The 19,605-nt window shown below is 44.3% G+C and overlaps 1 protein-coding gene across 1 annotated transcript in view; it reads right to left on the reverse strand.

Moving 5' to 3' along the window:
• The window catches only part of MYO7A (myosin VIIA), a 64,676-nt gene that overhangs the window by 37,253 nt on the left and 7,818 nt on the right, over positions 1-19,605 (reverse strand). Inside the window, exons 4-15 of the mRNA XM_058859648.1 lie at positions 16,331-16,515; positions 14,786-14,907; positions 12,878-13,020; positions 12,663-12,776; positions 11,708-11,861; positions 10,969-11,045; positions 9,604-9,723; positions 8,249-8,391; positions 7,667-7,877; positions 7,047-7,182; positions 6,535-6,641; positions 3,098-3,154 (exon numbers count right to left, since the gene is read on the reverse strand). Coding sequence (XP_058715631.1) covers positions 3,098-3,154; positions 6,535-6,641; positions 7,047-7,182; positions 7,667-7,877; positions 8,249-8,391; positions 9,604-9,723; positions 10,969-11,045; positions 11,708-11,861; positions 12,663-12,776; positions 12,878-13,020; positions 14,786-14,907; positions 16,331-16,515 — 1,569 coding nt within the window. The remainder of the gene's footprint in view (positions 1-3,097; positions 3,155-6,534; positions 6,642-7,046; positions 7,183-7,666; positions 7,878-8,248; positions 8,392-9,603; positions 9,724-10,968; positions 11,046-11,707; positions 11,862-12,662; positions 12,777-12,877; positions 13,021-14,785; positions 14,908-16,330; positions 16,516-19,605) is intronic.

Below are 19,605 nucleotides of genomic sequence, written 5' to 3' on the forward strand. Positions count from 1 at the left end.
GACAGCAAGAAATGCCTGTCCAGCTTGCTGGTGCCTTGCATTTCTTTCCTGCATGCATCCAGATCTGGCAAAAAGCAGGGTTGCCATCTCCATCCTTACATCTGAGAGCTTTTTGCTGGGAGGGGTTGGAAGGAAGGGACAGTGACCAGAGAGCAGCTTGTCCTCCTGTCCAAATAGTCAGAGTGGTCTGGGCTCCCCCTGTCAAGACCACATCATCCCACTCAGGGATGACGTTTCAGGACCTGACATTTGTGCACAGACCTCTCTCAATGGTTGGCACCACCCCTATGGGCACTTTTTGGGCTCTTAGATACACAGTAAATACTCGGACAAGTGCTTTACATCAGCTTCATCCCTCAGGGATGGGTGACACCACTCGGTTAACTGGTTCCATCTGCCTCACCTCAACACCAGCTTGGAGAAAATCACACCTCTTCCCTTACTTAAACAAAACAACCCCAAAAAAGAGTGGAGCAGCCTCTCAACACAGCCTAGCAAGGCACTGAAAGTACAGGATTTACTGCAGAGGAGAAGCATTTTTTAAGCTAAAACCAGACCCAGTCCCCATAGCCTGATGGAGAAAGGGTTGATACATTCTGCTTTTCCCTGGCCAGACACTTCCTAACCTTCAAACTCTGAGACTGTAACATCTTTGGGACTCAGACTACCTCTTCACTTGTGTCCATACAAAGCCCAGTAGAAGGGAGGATGAGACCTATGTGCATGGGGAAGGATGAGCAGGATTCACAGGTGCTGTACCCCAGACTGGAGCACGCAGCCCATACTCAACATCAAATGAGGAAAAGACTCAAAAAACAGAAGAGAAAAACAAGAAAAAGAAGAGATTTTAGAATTACGTGCAGACCAGCATGACATCCAGACATGCTTCAATTGTGCTTCTTTGTGCCATCTCAAGCCAGTCTGAACTTTAGAAGTGCAAACACATACATGGCTATTTGCAGTAATTATGAGAAAAAAGGCAAGGAGAATGGCAACTACAAGGAGAAATGTCACTGAGCCAGAAATGGTAGAGGTTCCTTCTGTCCCTCTGTACCTTCTCCTCCTTGAAGGACAAGGTTACTGGTGCACCAGAAACACCATCAGGAGACAGCAGCCTGCTTCAGTGGAAATGCAGAAAGATGAAATACTTGAGGAGAGCTAGGGAAGGAGGGCAAAGCATGTGCCAACAGCAGTACTTTGAAGAAAGGTTCTGGACAAAGGACCATCCTCCCATCTCTTTAGGATTATAAAGTCACTAAATTGGGCCATGCCAATGTGACTTGAAGTTTCTGGGAAAAACGATGCTTTTTCTTTGTTATATTTTTATATGAAATGTCACGGGGGTGGTCTTCAGGTGACCACTGAAAGCTGAGGCCACCTCATTCTGCAGTGTCATATAGTGAAGAGAGTCTTGCTACTAAAGGCTGTGCAGTTTGGAAGGTGCCTTCCATGGTATGGGCTACATACATTGCTAAGTATCACTGTTTTGAACTACAAGCTTATTGACATGCACATATATATATATATATATATATGTGAAAAAATCACTTTTATCTTGGTTGTTCCACCTTTACCTCAGTGTCTAACAAATATGAACAATTATTATTCATTAGAAAACCTACAAAACATGAAGTTTAGTTGTAAGATCAACTATGAGAACAACAAAACTCCCATTTCCCTTCATCACCTGTTGACATCTTCAGAGGAAAAAGCTGCTCTAAACATTTCTGATCGATTTTGCACGTTTGTCCCCTGGATTTAACTCATAGAATCACAGAATTATTAATGGTTTGGGTTGGAATGGATGTTAAAGTTTGTTTAGCTCCAACCCCCTGCCATGGGCAGGGACACCTTCCACTAGACCAGGTTGCTCAGAGCCCCATCCAACCTGAACATTGCCAGGGATAGAGCATCCACAGCTTCTCTGGGCAACCTCTGCCAGTGTCTCACCACCCTCACAGGAAAGAATTTCTTCCTAATACCTCAACTAAACATTTTCCCTTTCCGTTTAAAGCCATTCTCCTTGTCCTATCACTCAAGGCCCTTGTCAAAATCCCTCTTCATCTCTCCCATATCCTAACTCAGGAAAGACTATTATTTTTGCTACAACTCTAGAGCAAGGCACAATATGGATATGTTCCAATTGAAACAGTTTTAACCATGATACAGAGGGGAAGGAGTCCATCTCTGAAATTAATGGCTTTTGGTCGTTTTGGGTCAGATCCTCCTCATTGGAATTCCAAATCCAAACATCCAATATACTGCAGAAGTAAAAAGGGATGAAATTCAGCCCCATGCAGAGAGCTGAATTTTGAAAAGCAGGCTAATCCTCTGGTTATCAAGGGGCTGTGGAAATGTAAGCAGAGTCACAAAGCTTATATCATAAAACCTTTAGCACACAATATGCTACCTTATGGCCAAATAACTAGCAAGCAAGTTTTGGGAAGTCATCAGAACCAGTCAGCAGATGAGATGAAACAGAAAAGACCTAAAGGAGGTGCCAGAAGCCTGTTTTGATGAACATGGCAAAATTTCATATTATCTTGTCTCTGAAGGCTTGGATCTGAGGTCCCCTGAAAAAGAACTAACCCTCCACCTCCAAAAATGACAGCATTTCCAAACAACCCGGAAATGCAATTCAGGGGGTCTCTCTTTGCATGTGAGCTGTCTTGCTTCAAAAACTGCAAAACAGGGTCAGATTTGCAGTTGTTTAGAGGAAGGATGTCCCATACAATGGTGGCACCACAGTAAACATGAAGTTATTTAAAATTACCTCCTGAAGTTGATCCACCTGAAGTTATTTAAAATTATTCAAATATCAGGAAAAAATCTGCAAAACTTCAGCTGAGCCTGGTTCTGATTTCATCCAAACCAAATTTGCATCATTACAAAGTTTGTCTGAGCCCTAGAATTAAGCGACACAGTCATACACCTGTACCTATTCAACAAGCTGTAAAAATGCTCTCCAACACATTGGTCACTTGGAATGGATCCTCTATAGATAGTGCAGGAAGAGGAATAAATTAACAGGAGTAAAGCACAATCCTTGCCAAGGAGAGGTGAGTATACAACAGAGGAACTCATGTATTCAATTTACCTTTGGTGTGGGTGTGGGCGACTGGCCAAATGTGCTGGATGCATAGCCACAGAGAAACTACACGAAGCACAGGTAAAAAAACAAAACAAAACACAAAACAGAGACAGAGAAGAGCAAACAGTGAAAAGAAGGAATAACTGAAATGGGAGCCTGATTTTTTTAGTCTTGGACGTCCAGCTGTTATATATCTCATGAACAAAATGCATCAATCTCATGAACAAAATGCATTAATTCTTAGATTTTGGTCTAAACCTCTCCTAGCTTTTCTCCTTTGTCTTGATGTTCACTTCTCTGAATCTGAGGGAGCTGCCAGTGTTCAGCTCTTGCTTCTTGGAAACAAACTTTGTACATTTTTTAACCTCACTCTTTATCCATCCAATTTCAGCCATTCCCACTCTTCTTCTTCACACATCTCTGCATTCAATATACAGTGGTTGGGAAGGTGCTGGGACAAAACACAAAAATTCTAAAGAAATCCCTCCCTTCCTAATTTTAATCCCAAAAGTCAGGTATTTTTCATAGAATTTAAATGTTTCCCATGGGAAAAGCCCCCCCTCTCCCCCCTAGTTTCCCATTTGTTTTTCAATTTACAGGGTTCCATCCTCCACTGCTCCTTCTACCTGTTCCTTGAGCAAGCAGTGCTGCCAGACCATACCAGCTTTCTCAGAGGAACAGTGTACACCTCCCACTCAATCCATAATTTCACCTGGCACCACTCAAAGCAATGTTCCTGTTCAGCAAACACATGCAGATAAACCTTCTCCGTGATGACCGTGAATAAATGAGACTTTCCAGCCCCATTTGTTCCAGAAATACCCAGTTCACCACACAGGTTTCACTGTGTACAAATATTAGGTCTTTCAGGGACCAAACAGTTATTACAATGTTCAAATATACAGTCTCAACCGGTTTTCAAATTTTTCTGATCTGTGGCTTTCTCAAGTTTCTGGAATATAAGGACCCCATTTGAAAGACTGAATGTAAAGCAGATGTGGACTTTTAACTGACTCACAAAATCCTACAATCTCATCAATAATCTCCTGACGACCAAAATTTGGAAGGTGTTGAGCAAAATGCCTCATGATTTGATTTAGCCCCTAGCAGAGCAGTCACTCGTTTCTTTTTAAGAGAAGATGTTGTATTTGATTGACCAAGCCTGAGTCTCTGGAAAGTTCCTCCACAGATTGCTTCACTGAAGCTTGGGGATGGCATGCACAGTTCCATGACATTCCAAGGACACTTCAGCACAGTTCTTTGCTATATGCAGTCAGTTTCCATGACCCAGGCTCCCTTGCTCCTTGCTTTAGGGCACATCCTAAGAAAGGGGCTGAAAACATTACTGAACATTGGTGGAAAGCAATGACAAAAGCATCTCAGCCCCATGCTGGATCTTGCTTGTCTGAGAACTGTTCTGTGGTGGTGTTCAGGGAATTAGTGTTCTCCAGGTTCACTGTGACACTGTGCATGACTAGGGGAGCTGCTACACAGTGTTGGCTCTTCTTACAGTTCCATGATGTCAAGCTAAAAATCTCTCATTCCAAAAAGAAAACCAGATATCATTAAAGTATCAAAGCACAGAGACTACCACTTGGGACAGATTTTGAAGATGTCTAGTGAAACTATAAAAAAACCCCGAATGGTTTATGTTACAAAAAAAAAGGGATTCTGATGCTTTCAAAGGTTTCAGTTCTCAGATCCTAGACAACATCCAGGCAGACATCTCAACTTTGCTATTACATACTTCCAGCATCTTTTAAAGATGCTTTGGTAGGGATCCCTGTGAGAAAGTTTGTGTGACTGTGTAAACCCTTCCACTGATGCCCCAGAGTGCATCTCTGCTCTGCCTAAAGAAGAAAGAAATCACTTCCAAGGTCAACTGCAAAGCTTACACCAAAAATAAAAAGCAGCAAGGAACAAGCAATAAAAAGCAAAGTAAGCAGCAGCACTGATGCTAAGGGAGTTAGTGTCTACTTCAACAGGAGTATCCACTTCTGAGGATAGCTCTGAACCCAACAAGAGTGTCATGCCAATTGGTAGCTTAATTAGTAATTGATAAATGTTCTCTTATTCCTAATGAAGTCAAAAGGATAATGATCATTAATTTCAGCAGGAGCAAAACTGAATGGCTAAAGGTTATGAGCAGAGCTTGCAAAACAGCACATAGCACATTCGAAGAAATGTCTTTGGAATGTAAATATTTCTTTCCCTTGGGGAAAGCAAAGGAATTCAGCACTTAAAACATGGCACTCCTGAAAGTCCCTAAGTCCCTTTGTCCATCAGTGGCATTGGCTGGCATTTGGAAATGGGCCTCTGCCAAAAAAATTGTTTGTTTTGAAAAATGTTAACCCCACACCCTCTGCAGTCCCATGGCTTTTGCCTTGGGAAAGATTGGGGGATTTGGACATAGTGAGTGATCTGTATAGACCTTCAGATTCTGCAAGACTGATATTTTAAAACACTTTCTACTTTAATTTTGGGAGCGGGGCTAAGTAGAGAGATTTAGATGTTCAACTTCCTGAAGAAAATATCATGCATTTGTGTTATTAAAGGTGAAATGGTCACTAATTCAGCATTTAAGCTGGTATTCCAGTAATAAATGCTCACATGAGGTGGAGAGGGTTAAAGCAATGACTCTGCCTTTCTCTGAAACTTCAAGGTACAGTCTTCTCTCACACTGAGCATGGAGTAAGCACAAAATGTCCTGGTGGAGTGGGATTTTGAAGTTCAGCTTTCATAACTGGTGTTTCCTCTCTCTGCTGTTGTAACAGTAAAACACAACTGTTCACTCCAAGCCCTGCTGCAGTGCTTAAGGAGAAACAAGATTGTCATTTTGTTCTACTCAGGTCAAAAAGTATTTAGCTTTTACCTAGAGTCATAGAAAGGTTTGTGTTTGAAGGGACCTTTAAGGTCATGTTGTTCCAACCCTCCTGCCATAGGCAGGCACACCTCCCAGTAGACCAGACTGCTTGAACACTTGAACACTTCCAGGGATGGGGCATCCACAGCTTCTCTGGGAAACCTGTGCCTGTATCTCACCACTGTCACAGGTAAGAATTTCTTCCTAACACCTAATCTAAAACTGCCCTCTTGTTAGTTTACTTCTCATTCTATTATACACACATCTGGATGACCTAACTGGAAGGCACTGTTACTTTTCTCTCAGATTTCTACAATCACAAACCTAATTGTTCCAATCCCTAAACAATTCAGAGGGGCAATCAAAGCAAAATAATAATATTTGATGAACCAAATGCAGTGAACTAGGGGCATGAGGGTGGATGCACCCATGATACGGCATTAATGCTTCCTGATGGTTGACTCTCACTAACAGGTTTGAAACACCCCAAAGATCATGAGAGCAATATGACTGCAAATCTTTCACCCCTTCCAGAAATACCCCTCCATGTGAATAAAGATCTTCTCCCCGCCTGCATTACCATTGCCACATCTGCTTGGAAGATCTGCTTGATGAATTTGTTTTTTGAGGAATGCACCAGCTGAATGATGTCTCCATGCAGCGTGTCCCTGTTTTTCTCCAAGAAACCTAGAGAAATAATGGGACAACACAAAGATGACACAGTGCAATATGGTCAGCACGCGAGCTGCAAGCAGCTTCTGTGTTTTTGGATTACTGGATGCTCTTGGTGAGGTAATGGGAGTAATGAGCAGGCAGAGGGGGACCATGAGAAGGAAGACGGAGGCACATCTTACACTGGATTAAAGATGCAGTGGTGCAAAGCACTGCCATGCTGTCACAGGCACACACAAATGAAACAGCACCAAACCCTGCAGCCCATGGGCACAGCTGGAGGGTCAAGTCATTGCAACCAGAAAAGGAATACATTGACACTACTGTGGACTACCACCCTGCCCTGCTCCTCACAGCAGCAGCTTCTCTGCCCTTGAACATCCCCTCACCCCCTGCAGTGCCCTTGGAGCTGCCCCATACCTTTTGTTTCATAGTAAACAATTCCAGCAAAATGGTTAATGCCAAACTGGGTTTCGTAGTTATTCTTCGGAGGAATATAGTTGGTGTTAAGCTTGTGCTGGGAGTTCAGCTTGTGTAACATGGTGGCATCTGTACCCTGTACATGTATGAAAAGATCTGACATTTAACCAAGGCTATTCCCATTGAAATAATTTTCCAGTCAATAGCACATTTCTTTCCTCTCTTGGTAATGATGTGCATTTAAGTTGAGAAGTGATATGTAGGAGAAGATATGTCAAGAGCAGAAATTTAGGAAATTTATTAAATATTACTGGTATGTAGTGCTGTATTCAAAATAATGGTCCAAAAAGAGTATATTTAACCTTATTTTCTCTTAAACTTTGCCAGTAGATGTTTTTGAGCCTCTTGCAGGCATATTTTCCCATCAGAAACTCTTGTTACAGTATGGCTGTGACACTGATGGAGGAAAATTTAAGAGAACAATAAAAACTAAAAATAGGCAGGCCACAGGTGAATGTGTGCTTGGGGCTGAGCAGATCTCTCACAGGGTGCCAGCATGTGAGTGCAAAGGGGATAAAATCAGGAGAGTCATTGGCAGCAAGGCTGAGCCCAAAACACACCTTGGGGAACTTGCTCTCCTCGTCAATGAGGGAGATGATGTTCATAGGCTTGATGGCAATCATGTCCAAGGCATCCTGGTTATCAGTGAACTCGATGTGCTGCCAGTTGATGTTCTCCAGGTTGTACTCCTCTTGCTCCAGCTTGAAGACATGGCGCACAAAGAACTGTTGCAAGTTTTCATTCGCAAAGTTAATGCAAAGCTGCTCAAAACTGTGGAGGGAAGGTCAAGAAAAGGCCACTTTAGATCCACCCTGGTTAATTTCTCTACATTTCTCTTCATGCTTGGAGCAATAATCACAGACCTTGTCAACTACTCAGTAAGGCTGCTGTTGGCCTATAATTGCCTTATTGGTTCAGAATATCATTTTTTCTCACAAAACAATGTTATGTGTGTGGTCTAAATCAGTTTAGGAACTCCACTGTCTGCTGCAATTCATTAGCTCTGATAATTTCTCATATAGGAAAAGGCTTGGTCCAACCCAGTCCAGTTCACTTCAGGAGAGGTGAAAGGACTGCAAGACCTTGAGCTTGGGCTTGTGAAGGAGGATTAAGACCTGGTTCTCCTTTTGCAGGCTCCATACCTGTTCACAGTGAAGTTCTCAAAGCCAAAGATGTCAAGAAGGCCAATGGATCTCCTGATACTTTTGAGTTCCTGGGAAGGAGGTCTGTAAATTGCAGCATTGATCTTCTCCACGATCCACACAAAAAGTCGCCCATAAATTCCCTGCAACATCCCAAAGATGGAGCTCACTGAGACAGTTCAGCAGTTTGTCCCACTAGGCTGTGTCACCACTTCAGCCTTGATGGCATGGGATCTCCTAGAGCATGGCCAACAACCAGACAGGCCCTGAGGATGTGCTCACCAATGCTTGTGCCAGACTCTTGGCACGGTTTAAAGCTTCAAGAACCATTATGTAGGTCAAGGAAAACAGACCTGAAAGCCTAGCTAAAAGACAACTGAGAGAAAAAAACCCAAATTTGGATAGTGCTAAATTTTGGATCTATGGGCTTGCTGTGAAGCCAGATAGTCCCTTCCTTGATTTCCACACATTTCTCTCTAGATCAGCAGAGCAGAGCCATGTTGTGCTGCAAGAACATCTTGCTCACTTGAACAAGGTGCTCACTGAAACATTGTAGCACTGGCTGAACACTCTGATGACCTAATGACACAGATATTGCTGCTTCAGTAATTCCAGAACTTCATGTTTTAAACTGTTACTATTTTTTATTTTATAAGCTACAGCAGTATGACCAAGAGGGGAGCATAATTCAAAGGCCCCTCACCACTAGAGAAGACGCTGCCACGATTTGCAGGCTAGTTAGCTATCAAACCAGCTTGATCTACCAATTCCCCACAGATGAGGACTCAACTTGGCCAAAGCATGCCAATAATGCTTGTCTCGCAATTTTACACGGGGCTGCAAACAGCACAGCAGTGATGCACACCCAGCCCATCAACCTTCATCGCTCCAAAGCCTCAAGATGCTCTAAGTGCTCTGATGCCTTCTGGACTGCTCTATCCCTGGCCCTGTGTTGCTCAGCTGTATTTACTGCTGCTTATGCTCCCAAATCCTGAAATTCAGCTGTGGGTGCTAGAGGGGTTGGTAGAGTTGCTGTGATTTACAGCAGCGGAGGATCTTTCCTGCAGCTGAGGTACAGTCATTTCAGAATGCTGGGTCCATCTGCAGGTCCCCTTGAGCACAGACAATCTCCAGTCCAGACTGCAAATCCCTTGCAGAGCAGGTTACCTAGACTCCTTCCACCTCAACTCTTTGTACATCCCAATTAGAACAAGGTTTCAAGGGTGTTTGCTGATCTGAGCTCACACAGGCACCAAGCGAGACCCTTTTCCTGTGAAGTGGATGCTCCGGTCTCAGAAGGGGCAGATTTCTTCAGCTTTTCAACAGAAGGCATAAGGAAATGCCCTAAGACTTACCTTTACAAAAGCATCCCTCACATCCAGCGCTTGCTCCATGCTGAGAGGGGTGGAGACAGTCTCGCCCCTTGTGATTATAGTCCGGCTGGTAAGGCAGTTCATCACGTCCTGGGGCTCAACCTGACAGAGACAACACCAAACACAGGGGCTGTACAGGGGAGGTACCGCAAATGAAGACACAGGCATTTTCAGAGAGAAAAACTAACATTTTTCTACTGTATTTTAATCTGGGAGGTGTTCTTGTGACTTAGCATGAGATGTTAATGAGGTGTGGGAAGACAGGATGAGAAAGCAAAGCAAAACCTGCAAAGCTGTATGCTACCAGCATGGGTTAAAGCTTTGCATCACCTTGACACCTTATTACACTTCTTCAGGGAAATGTCCACTCCCTAAGTGGACAGAGAGCTGTGGATCACACTCTGGGACCAGCAGTGCCTATGGAGATGAGATTATGTCCCTGAGGGATCCCTGATAGCTCTTGAGAAGGCCACTGAAAAATGCTCCAGTCACTGCATGGATGGTTTAAGTGAGTGCCATCTCACCTCACTTCAGATACACAGAGCGTATACGACATTTGTCTCAAGTACCATTACAGACTTTATATCAGTGAGGGAAACACCCTGCTTCAGGGACTGAGGTATTTTGTATGCCCTTTCTAGGACATGCCACCAGTGCCCTCTGATGTGCCACCAGAGGGTCTGTTTCTATCTGCTGGTATGAAGGGGAATTCAGATATTCTGATAATGTAATCATAGGATAGTTTGGGTTGAAGGCACCTTTAAAGATCATATAGTTTCAACTCCCCAACAGGAACAGTTTCTGCTAGACCAGGTTTTTCCAAGTCCCATCACACGTGGCCTTGAACATTCCCACAAGTGGAGCAGATGCTAAATCCCTCGGCAACCTGTTCCAGTGCCTCACCACTCTCAGTGAAGAATTTCTTAGTATCTCATTTAAACCTGTCCTCTTTCAGTTTGAAGTCATTCCCCCTTGTCCTGTCATTCCATGCCCTTGTCAAAAGTCCCTCCTCCAGTTCACTTATAGTCCTTCTAGGTACTGAAGGAGGCTCTAAGCTGTCTTCAGAGCCTTCTCCAGGCTGAAACAGCCCAAATCTCTCTGCCTGTCTCTATAGAAGCGATGTTCCAGCACTCTGAGGATCTTTGTAGCCTCCTCTGGCTACTCAGCCCAGATGGAGACATTCACCTTCATGCTCCCAATGCAGGACACAATATGGTTCATCCAGACCTCTTCAGCCTCCTAGAGCTGGTGGTGCAAGGAGAGGCTGGCTCAGATGAAGCTTTGCCACAATACTAAAAACCTGGGATCGAATCAGAAAGGGAACAGCAGCACTGCAGGGCCACTCACCTCTAGCAATGTTGCTGCAGTTATGAGCGATGCTGACTGAACAACCTCGCAGGCATCCAGGTTGTCATAGGTCCGAGCTGGGGAAAGAAAGACATAGGGAAAGCCATCAGCAAGGGACATGTCTCTGCAGAAAGTGGAGAGGGTGAGGGAAAGGGTCTTTCTCCACTGCCTCTGTGTGATGTCCTGGCAGAATCTGGCCATCAGAAGGAAAAGTTCACCCATCTGCTGGAGTTCTGCTGCTGGCTGCAAAGGACCTGTACTCTGCTCTGCCAGACCAGACAGCAAAGAATGTAGAAATGTTTCTAGCATCTAAGTGCTTTAGGCTTCTGTCTTCCAAAGAGGCTTTTTAAATCACTGTGTCATTTCTTACAGCTAAGTTTGGTACATTTACAAAGGTGTATCCAATCACAGTTGGCAGGCACCCATCAAACACTCCATTAGTCTCTCTTTGTAAAACCTGAGTCTACTGAATGGCCTGTGGCCATATTCAACCTCACAACACTCAGAAATTATGAATGTCATTGAGCACACTGCAGCCTGGCAGCCCTGCTGTGGGCAGGTGGAATTATTCCTTACTCCTTGTCCTTACAAATGCCACAAAAAACACCTGAGTCCCTGGCATGGCACCATGGCAGGTGTTCTGGATGCAGCCCTCCATCTCTAAGCTTAGGTCCCTGTCAGCATGCAGAATAAAGCGCAGCAGTGCACTGGACCATGTCCCTGTATTTTGTCCTTTTACCTTCATACTGCAGGTTGCCCATGTGCAGGATGGCAGCCAGCAGCTTGGAGATCTCCCAGTTCTCGGTGTCGGTGAACATGAGGACCTTCATAGCGGAGCGGATATTGGCGTACTCCTTGCTATCATCTCTGCCATCACAGGTCGTGCAGTTACCCTGAGGAGGCAAACAGGGCACACACTGCATGGGGCAGAGCCAGGGAGCACTGGGGTGTAATCCTCAGCTATCAGGGCTTCCCCCTGCAATGTTTTGTTTAAGGGATGCTGAACTTGTGGATCTGGCTCTGCCCTTTGTCATAATCTATGATTCAGAGCTCAGCCTTGTCACCTACACTTACTCTGTCGTCCCCCAGTATGCTGTGTCTGACTGCTATCAGCAGAAGAGAAGAAGCTCTCTGAGATGGGGATAGAGAGCTAGAGGCTCCCACTGCTCCAGTTAGAAAGCTGGGTCCCAGCCTTGCTGATGACCCACCAGCCTTAATTACACCTGCTTCTGTCAGCTCCTCTGGTTATCAACACGGGTATATAGGGAGCGGGGTGGAGATTGCTGGCTCTGTCAGACACTTGGAGCACACACAGCTCAGCCCCATATTCTGTTGAGAGCCTGCCATCCAGACAAGCACTCTTTTATTCCTCTGCCTCAAGAGCAGCAGGTCTTATCTAACACCCTCGTTACTTCCAAACACGTGGCATGGGCACTATACACCATCCCATCCAAGCTTGCGTCCTACTTCACAGAAAGTGTGAAAACAGCCTGGTCTAGACACAGGGATTAAGGATTTCCACTAAGACTATGAGCCTTGTGGTGCTGAGACTAAGTGATCCGTCAAACCTTGTGGCTAAGGCTCAGGAAGGTCACAACCAGCAAAGCAGCTCTTGGCTGCAGAAGCACCTCTTTTTTCCTTCTCCCTTGCTAAGAACCTTTCACCACCAAACCTCTGTTTCACTGCTCTCTCACCATCGCAAGATAGTTATAGTCTGTGGCTTTCCCGAGACCCAGCTTCTTCTTCTGCTCCATGGTCATTCCTCTCAGCATGCAGTAGAACACGTGGTAATTCCTCTCATCCGGGGCCTGCAGGAGAAGAGAAGGTGTCAGCTCTGTGAGGAGAACAGCACAGCAAAGGCTGGCTGCCCGAGAGCCAGCTCCCGCGCCTTGCAGGTGTATCACCTTACCTGCCTGCACACCCGGGACTTCTCCAGCAGGTACTGCTCAATCTTTGCCCCCTCTATGGCTCCCCTTTTGTTGAAGTGGATATCGATGTACTTCCCAAATCTGCTGGAATTGTCATTACGGATGGTCTTCGCGTTCCCAAAAGCTGCAAGAATTATGGTGAGTTAGAGAGGATCTGATGTAGGGAGGATGATGGATCTGGTGTCATGGGGGGAAAAAGTCAAAAGAGTGAAGCTGAGAGGGTTAAAAGCAGCCCCAAAGCCTTCCCTTAAGTTTGGCAGGATCAATTTCCTCTCAGTGTGAGGAAACAAGATGTATATTGGATGACTGTCCTTGGAAATACAGAGAGAGCACAGAGGAGGACGCTTGGGAATGGGGTCACCTTATCCAGGAAGAAGGGCTAGGGCAGCAGGACTTTGGCAGCAGCTGATGAAATAGAAGAGAGTTGAGCAAGAGTGGTAGCAGTGTGAAAGGTGACACTGTGCAGAAAATGACAGAGATGCTGGTGAGTGATTTGATGACTGAGAGGGAAAGAAAAGGGAAAATACATCCGAAAGGGAAATACAAACAACTTAGCCAACCTCCAGCAGGAGACTTCTCCCTGCAAACAGACTGTGCAGAGAAAGGTACACATGCCCATCCTCTTTTGGGTCTGGATGAGTGCCAGACCCAAAAGAGCACACCCTGTAATTTCTGCTCCAGGATTTCTGGCAGGTGATGGGCATGTGCTTGAATTACAGTGCCTCTCTTTCCTGAATCTCAGTAGGGACTAAGTGCATATTCAATAGTGTCCTGCGTGCTTGTCACATTTCTGTTGATTCCTAGAGGGTGATTTACCAAGCAGTGGATATAAAAATCATAGAATGGTTTGGGTTGGAAGGGACCTTCAAGACCATCTAGTTCCTACCCCTCTGCCAAGGACAAGGATACTTCCCACTAGACCAGGCTGATCAAACCTCCATTAGAGAACAGCCCCGATGTTATCCTTTAAGGAAAATGTGATTTTTCTGCATAAGCATGAAAGGTATATCTAGCATCATGTTGGGTCAAGAGGGTCAGATAACCTATTTAATTTACAGATATCCAATTAAAATAGTGGGGTAGATCACAGTAACAGCTTGCCAATGAACCTATTAAGGCCACAAGCTGATTCTCATTATCTGGTTCTTTCCTGGCCTCCTCTATTTCTTCTTCTGCATTCTGCTGCCATTCACTGATCTTGGAAGAAAAAGGTGAGATTTGCTATTGTATACAGCCAGCACAAGGTGCTGGGAAGCTCAGGTCCCATCAAAATGATGTTTTATGGAACCATCAAAGAATAAGAATAGGATTTTTGCACCTATGGCCAAAAAAAAGCAAATAATTAGTTAGCTGAATGCAGCACTGAGGGGATATTGATGTTCTGCATGCAGTCCAGCACTGGAAGAGGTGGTGAGATTTTTCAAAAGAGCTTTGATTGAACATCAGATGCACAAAAAACTATTAATCAGCACTTTTACATCCTACACACAGAATTAGGTAAAATTCAGGGTTTTGTATGGATTTTTTTGGGGAACAAAAGTACTGTTTTAAGTAGAAAACCACTTTTTTTCCCAATTTTTAAGTAACAAAACAGTTGAAAAAATAATTCAGGTCAGCTGAAATGCTTTGCTTTCAATGATAGTTGTCAAAAATATGAGAGGAAAACAGGTTCTGACAGCTCAAATCAGAGAATATTAGTCTTGTGAAACATAGATTCAGATGGCAAGAATCTGAATGTGCTTACTACAAGCGTACTTAAGAAAGTTTTGTCACTTTTTTGGAAACCCAAAGAGTCACATAAGTGATTTACATTTGGTTATATTTTATGGTTCCTGAATTTGTTTTTTATTTTTTCCAGCAAAATAATTCTTTATTATCTGAGGCCTCACCTTCCAAGATGGGGTTTGCCTCCAGGACCTGCTGCTCAATCCAGGAGTGCTGACCACTGATTGCTGCCAGGAATTGCAGAATCAGTTTTGTACTTTCTGTCTTCCCTGCTCCAGATTCTCCACTGCAAAGACAACAGGAGTGGAGGTTAGTGAAAGCCATGCTGCCTCCCTGCCAATGTCCCTCCCTCTGTCTCCAAAGGAACTTCTGTCTCTGTGTCTCTTCTGTTAGCGTAGGCAGGATGAGACCACTAAGGATGGGTTTCCACCATCCCAAGGACTGGTTCTGGGACAAATGGTAGGACATGGTACCAGACAGCTTCCAGCCAAGATCCAGATTTGCTCTGTGTTCCATTTGGCCCAAGCTGTTGCTTGAGTTTCAGTACCCACAGCAAATGTCGTCATTCAATCAGCACTAAGAGGGTCATGAAGTACTTTCAGTCAGTGCTTTTCCAGGTATGATCACCAGACCATGACCCTGTGGTCCAGGATCTAGCTGTCCCATGCTCCCATGGGACATCTTCATCACCAGTCTTGAGCTGTGATAAGGCAGACTGTGAAGTACAGCCTTTTAACAGCAAGGACTTCCACAGGTCTCCTAGGCTTGTTCTAACAAGGAGCAGGTGGGAGAGGAGAAGTTTATGGAGCAGGAAAACCAAAGTTATTCCTCAAACTTTTCACTGAAAGATAACCTCAGTTATCTTGTGAAGGGCTGGGCAGAAATATTTGTGTGAGTCTATGGTGTGTCTGATACATGGGGAAGACAAAATAAGTGACCAAAACAGACCTTCCTGACACTGAGTATCCAGCCCTGGCCTCATGGGCAAACTGTTTCACTTTTCAGGCCACTGCCACACTGCATTAACTCTCCCATGGGCCCCACATGATGCTTTTTTAGACCAGGAAAATAAGCCTTCCTGAATGGCCTTTTCAGACTCATGTATCTGAAATACTGCACATGGGATGTTCCAGAGTTATGGTTTTTTATTTAATGAAACTTAGGGTAGGCATGCCTTGGGAAAAAGGGTGTCTCAAACGAAAAAGACTGTGGGTTCAGAATTTATAGAATCATGTTGGAGGGCTGATACAACCATTTGGGACAGATACTGGAGGGAACTATACCCGTTACTGTGACCAGGCACTTCTTGATACCCAAGGTTGATCGGTCCAGAGCAGAGCACGCATGGAGACACCGTTCAGGAGTCTGAATGACCAAGCCTGTCCCTGGCCCTTCCTTGTGAGAAAGTATCAATGTTTGCAGTTTTGATGTCTGTAGGAGTATTGATCTTTAATTTAAAAGTGGAGGTTAAAAATAAACATGAGATCTATTGGGTTGTAAGGGTAAATACTAAACTATTGATAAAGCACCTTTGCTAGGAACAGTGACTGCAAACAGAGACCACCTCTGCACCAGGAATATGTAGATGGAATATCTAATCAGCCATTCAGTATCTGATTCTATCTGATAAGCTGTTCCAAATCAAGCATGTTGCATCTGCTCAGCACCTGCCTTCAGGATTTGGCCCACTTGGAAACTCAGCAACTCACCTTATGATACAACACTGGTCCTTGTTGTTGCGCTGCATGTTGAAGTAGCAGTTGTCAGCAATGGCGAAGATGTGTGGTGGCATCTCACCAATCTTTTTGTTGGTGTAGAGGCGTATCTGCTCAGGTGAGTAGATGGGTAGGAGCTGGTAGGGGTTTACTGCCACCAGTATTGAACCTGTGTATGTCTGGAGGAGAAGCACATGAAGGTTATGGGGACAGTGAGGTATAGCTGAGAGACTTTGCAGCTTGCATGGGATGTGGATGGAGGCCAGAAAAATCAAGGCTTTTTAAAAGCTGGATGAAAGATGATGCTGAAGTCAGAGATGCTTGCAGGGGGAGCCTGGAGTAAAATGGGAACAGAAGTCCCAAAATACCTAAATCAGTTCATATTCAGCCTTGCTTACGCACAGCACGGTTTCAAGCCTTAATTCATATTTTGTATGCTCTCAGTTAAGATTCAGAGTCTTAAGAGAAGCTCATATTTGCAAAATTATCACCAGAGCCAGCATACAACCATATACATCTACTGCACTGCAAGTATGATGGGAAACCATAGATGAAAGAAACCTGACAACCATTCCCATATCTCACAGCAGGACCAGTTGGATCCAAACCATTCTGACAGATGACTATCTAACCTGATTTCATCAATCCACAGCAGGTGCTAAGCTTCCCTCTGCAATGCATTCTTTGCTACCCTCTCTGCCTAGCCAAATTTCTCCACACTTCAGTTTAAACCTTGTCCTGTGCAGATGGATATTGCCCACAAAGTCCTGACATATTCCTTCTCATCTATCTCTGAAACTTTGTAAATGGCCTTTGGTCCAGCTCCCCTGGGCCTTGGGTAGCAAACTCCTCTGTAGTATCTTGCTCTTTCATTTTTGCCCTTCCAAAAGCTGTTTCTCTCAAGCCTCTCATCAAAGGACTCATGAGCTTTGTTATGCTGCTCAGATGTAGTGACGAGGAGGTTTGGCCACATCCCAAGCTCAAGGCAGAGAATAAGGATCTCCTTGCCCTGTTTCATCTGTCTAAAAGTCAGTGTCCAGAGCAGGTGAGTCAACGGGCCTCCACCTTGGGTTAGACAGGGGCATGAGATGAAGGCTACTTTCACTCTGTGACTTCAAAGAATTCAAGTCACTTTCTCTAGGTTAATTTTTAGCAACTGAAGTTACAAAATTAATCTCACCTTTCTTTCCTGGGTAGAACCAGCTGTGAAAGTTCCCTCACTACTGCATATAGTTTTTCAGGAAACAAAACGAGTAATTTCAACATTCATATAATCCTTATGGGTTTTCATCTGCATGGCCTAAACCCAGTAAGGCCTTGGCACAAAGCAGCAAAGGGGCACAGCCAAGGATGGTCGTGGGAGAGAAGAAATAATTTGCCATCATCTACACAAAACTTGCCACCAGTCTGGGCCTCCTGAAGGCAGCCAGTAGGTGGCAATTGTGTCCCATAGTAGAGATGATGAAAGCCATTAGGGGTTCCTCACCTCGTCTCATGGCCAACACAAGAGAGCAACTTTCATTTCAATCTCATATGAGGTTTGACTTTGCAGTGGTAATTGGGAAAGGACACCCAACTCTTCTCTGTAACAGGGGATTATGTGTCAGTAAGGGAAAAAAGCTCTTTGAGCTCCAGAACAGTGTTGTCCTAAGTCCAAAGGGTAGAAATTGGCTGTGAAATCATGTAGACTTGATTTTAGAAAAAGAAGGTATTGAAAAAGGGAGCAGAGACGTCCCTGAGAAGCCTTCAAAGGGAACAGAACAGGAAACCTCAGTGCTCAGAGAAGGAGGAAGCTCAATTTCTAAATGGGATTATGACATCAAGATCCCTAATGATGACTCCTTTGAGTCCTATCTAAGATATTTGAAAAATTCTTTCCCTCTTTATTTATTCCAGGTTATTTTTAGGGACATTTCTCACTTTCTTTGAGCCTCTTTAAAAAAAAAATCTAACTCCTTTCAGAGGCTTCTGAAATCCCTCCATTTCAGCCACTCTGGTCTACCCTGCCACAAATGTAAACAGAGAGGTTTTTAAAGGTGTTAACCATTAGGAATGTTTCCTGGATGCTCTCACTGACCCTTCCCTTGTGATCTACAAAACACTTGGTCAGCATGAACTGTTGTACTATTGCTTGTTTTTGTAGGTCATTCCTAGTTGATAAATAATCACAATTTTCCCAATTCTCACAGCTGACAGAAGGCAAAACTTTGTTCACTCTGTTGATGAGGGGCCAAAGGGCACTTCCAAGGAAATAGTAGCTCACTGGTTTCTATTGCTGGGTGATGTCAAAGCCCTTTTCTGTTGGAAAAATAAAGCTCCACTGAGAGCAGAGACTCTGCTGTAGCTGACCACAGGAACCACATCTCACAGCAAATTCATTACTGCCTGCATGACCTACATTTTAATTAGCCCCAAACAAATCCTTTCTGAGCCTGCTTCCCTTGCTACCCAGAACACCATGGCTGACTTCATCTGGATTGTTATGGGGTTAAAGCTCTACCAAACATTACTGCATTTTGGCAGCCCTTAGAGAGCAGCAGCAGGCACTTGTTTCATCTCCAGATAAAGAGATTTAACTTTACTCACAAGTCCAAACTCCCCACCAGACTGACTCTCTTTGTACTCAACATACTTTCTCTTGCTATATGCAAGCAAAACTAAGGGCAAGAAGCCCTTGTTGAAGTTTTTCATATTTTGCTGCAGACATTTCTGCCCTTCAAGTTAAGGCCATTACTGAGAAGCTTAAAGCTTTAACCACATTCACAGGTTGGGGACTTTCCAGCTCTGGGAAGCTGTCACAGCTTCACCATGTGGGTCAAGCTCTGCACAGAGAAGATGGTTGCTTTCAGTGCATTTACAAAGCAGCAGCAATGGTGGTGTGAAGTAAATGAGAAGGCCACAATGGTGAACAGAAAAAGTGATCCAGTGGAAGGCATGACAGCAATTGCAAATGACATTGCCAAGAGTCATACTTACCCTCCCGCCGCAGTTTGTCTTATGAATAAAATGTGAGGGAGAAGAAAAAGGGAAATTATATTTTATTAGAGCAGAACCACATCCTTCGCAAAGCTAAGGACACAAGGAAACAAGAGGAACAGAAGTCCCATTGGAAAGGTAATCATTTACACAGCAGGCTCAGAAATCCTTTCAAGCAGTGAAACTTCACTATCTTTAAGACAGGGCTAATTATACCACAGAGAAAAGCACCTCAGCAGACTGGGTGTCCCCTGCACACATGGCATCCATATGGTACCTTGGCTTTGCAAAAC

This window comes from Poecile atricapillus, chromosome 1 (genome assembly GCF_030490865.1).
Source record: "Poecile atricapillus isolate bPoeAtr1 chromosome 1, bPoeAtr1.hap1, whole genome shotgun sequence".
In the NCBI taxonomy this organism is placed as follows: Eukaryota; Metazoa; Chordata; class Aves; order Passeriformes; family Paridae; genus Poecile; species Poecile atricapillus.